The following is a 2,548-nucleotide window of genomic DNA, read 5'->3' on the forward strand; positions in this document are numbered from 1 at the left end:
GCCCGCCGGGGGCAAAGGGGGGCCCTTTCTCAAAAAAAACAAAAAAAAAAAAAAAAAAAAAATCAATGATTTGTCATATGCTCTGCAGTGTTAATATGATTTAAGATGTAGACTTAGATCTAACTGTGAGATCATTTTAAATCAAACTATAACAAACTCTTTCCTAGAATTTATTCTATTAATAGGGAATGACACATAAGAAATTAACTTTACAGGTGTGGCTTTTGTTGTAGAACAAGTTCTTCTGGATCAAAATTCTCAAACTCCTCCTCCAAGCCCTTTCTCAGTGCAAGCTTTTAATAAAGGGGCAAGTTGCAGTGCCCAAGGATTTGATTATGGCCTCGGAAATAATAAAGGTAGGTATTTGAAAGTGAATCTTTTCCTTATCTGACTTCAGTAAGTTTTTGTTACTTTTTTACTCATTTTTTTCTGTTTGCCGACAAATGCTTATTAAGTTAAAGTTTTATACTAACACTTAAAATGTTTAGAAGGTATTCTTTTTCATAATATTGCTGCATACCAGCTTCAGCTTAAAATATATTTAAAGACACTCATTTTGAATTTATGTTCTAAAATTTCTAAATTATTACATCTAGTAAAAAAATATTATTAACATGAACTTGTTATTAGGAGAGTAATATGACTGAGCACCAAAGAATTTTCCCAAACAGTCCATTGAAATCTGAGTAGTTCTCTTAAGTAGCATTATATATGAACTTTACTAAGTATGTGTGGTTTTAAATTTCTAATCTGGTTATCTTAGTTAACTTACATTAAATGTTGCATTTAAACGTGGTATGTAGAATGAAATAAAAGAGCTAAAAAAGAAAAAGACTAAAACACGAATATAAGATGTGTACAGTTGTATTGGGCACATTAATAAGGAGGTCCACCTCATAGAATCTAAACAGTTCGTTGGAGATATTATATTTGAAATTTATCCAAAATTGCCTTATGGATAAATTTAGACATCTTCTTTCTTATGCACCTAATCTTGATTCCTTGAAAATGTGCCATATTGTCAGAGGTAACAAAATTGAGTTATAGGCAAGAGGGAGACCATAGCCCACATGGAAGTAATTTTACTTTAAGTTTATTTAAGCCAGGTGTGGTAATCACACACTCAGCAGAGGGAGGTAGAATGACACAGGTTTTAGGCCAGCCTGGGCTACATAGTGAGTTTGAGGCCAGGCTAGGCAACAGCAAGACCCTATCTCAAAATTTTTATTTCTTCATAGTTTTTATTTAAAGATCAAAAACATTGTGAATTTACCTAACTTACAAAGTAATTGAAAAAAATAATACTGAAAGATACAAAATTGCATCAGTGTACATGAAATACTTTAGTTGAAATAAAAACACATAGAATAAGTTCATTACTTTCATTTTGACTTTTATTCACTCTCACAGGTATAGGTTTTACCTGCTTGTACACTTCTGATAGCTTTGATTTCCAGTAACTTAAGCTTATGCTTCATACTTACAGAGAAAGTGCTAGGTGGTATTTTCTTCATGTTCCTTTCTCTCTGCTGTTGTCAGCTTTTAAATGAAAGCCTCAGTGTTTACTCAGTATTGCTCTTTTGTAATAATCTTGAAGCCATCTTTTATTCAAATGTATGCTTTTACTCTTGTTTCAGTCACTGTACCTACTGACTGCTCTCACTGTAAGTCAGTGCTTAAAGTACAATTCAGTAGGCATCATAAAATCAAAATTGACTTTTAAGAAACAGGCATTTTCTGGAAACATTTGTTATCAAATAGAAGTAACAAAGGAATTTTTAAATGTGGTTTTGTAAATATTGTTTAAAAAATCATGTATTTTTTTAAATCTTTTTAATATTTATATGGAGCCAAAAGAGTATTAAGAAACTTAAGTTTGATGAACTGTGTCTAATTCCTATTTATCTTAACAAAAGTTTCCATTTTTCTTTTACCATTTCTACTGTCGATATCAAGAAATTGTTTTGCATAAGTATTTTGCCTTAAAATTATTTTATGGGCCTAGTGCACTGACACATGCCTTAGTCCCAGTACTCAGGAGGCAGAGGCAACCAGGCCAGCCTGTTCTGCATGGTGAGTTCCAGGCAAGCTGGGGCAACAGGAAGACTCTGTCTCAATACTTCTCCTTTACCCCCCAAAAGAAACTATTTTATACAATTCTTCATAAACTATAAAGTCCTTTTTGGAATCTAAAGTATTTATTCTTTTTTAAAAAAAATAGCTACTTGTGTAGCTTATATACATAGGTCTTTCCATAAAAATCTGTGCTGTTTTGGTATTTCAGTTGAATTTTTCACCTATGAAACTATAATATTTAGGAAACACAGTTGGAAATACACTGATCCAGTTTGTGCATCAACTAGTCTGAACACAGACTTTTCCCTCTTCAGCCTTATTTAAACTATTTGAAATATATATATATATATATTCTTTTTCATAGCCCTGAAAAGCTGATTTCACTAGATCACTAAGAACTTGCCTTTACCCTCCAGTGTCTTGGAATACAACTGGGATGAAATTCCAACCCTTGAGTTCATAAAAGGCATGG

At 32.2% G+C, this 2,548-nt stretch overlaps 1 protein-coding gene across 1 annotated transcript in view; it reads left to right on the forward strand.

Moving 5' to 3' along the window:
- Positions 1 to 2,548, forward strand: part of Mycbp2 (MYC binding protein 2) — a 343,026-nt gene that overhangs the window by 253,798 nt on the left and 86,680 nt on the right. The window contains 1 exon segment of the mRNA XM_029558112.1: positions 234 to 356. Within this exon segment, the coding sequence (XP_029413972.1) occupies positions 234 to 356 (123 nt within the window).

Source organism: Nannospalax galili, unplaced genomic scaffold (assembly GCF_000622305.1).
Source record: "Nannospalax galili isolate Female #2095 unplaced genomic scaffold, S.galili_v1.0 scaffold408, whole genome shotgun sequence".
Taxonomy (NCBI): domain Eukaryota; kingdom Metazoa; phylum Chordata; class Mammalia; order Rodentia; family Spalacidae; genus Nannospalax; species Nannospalax galili.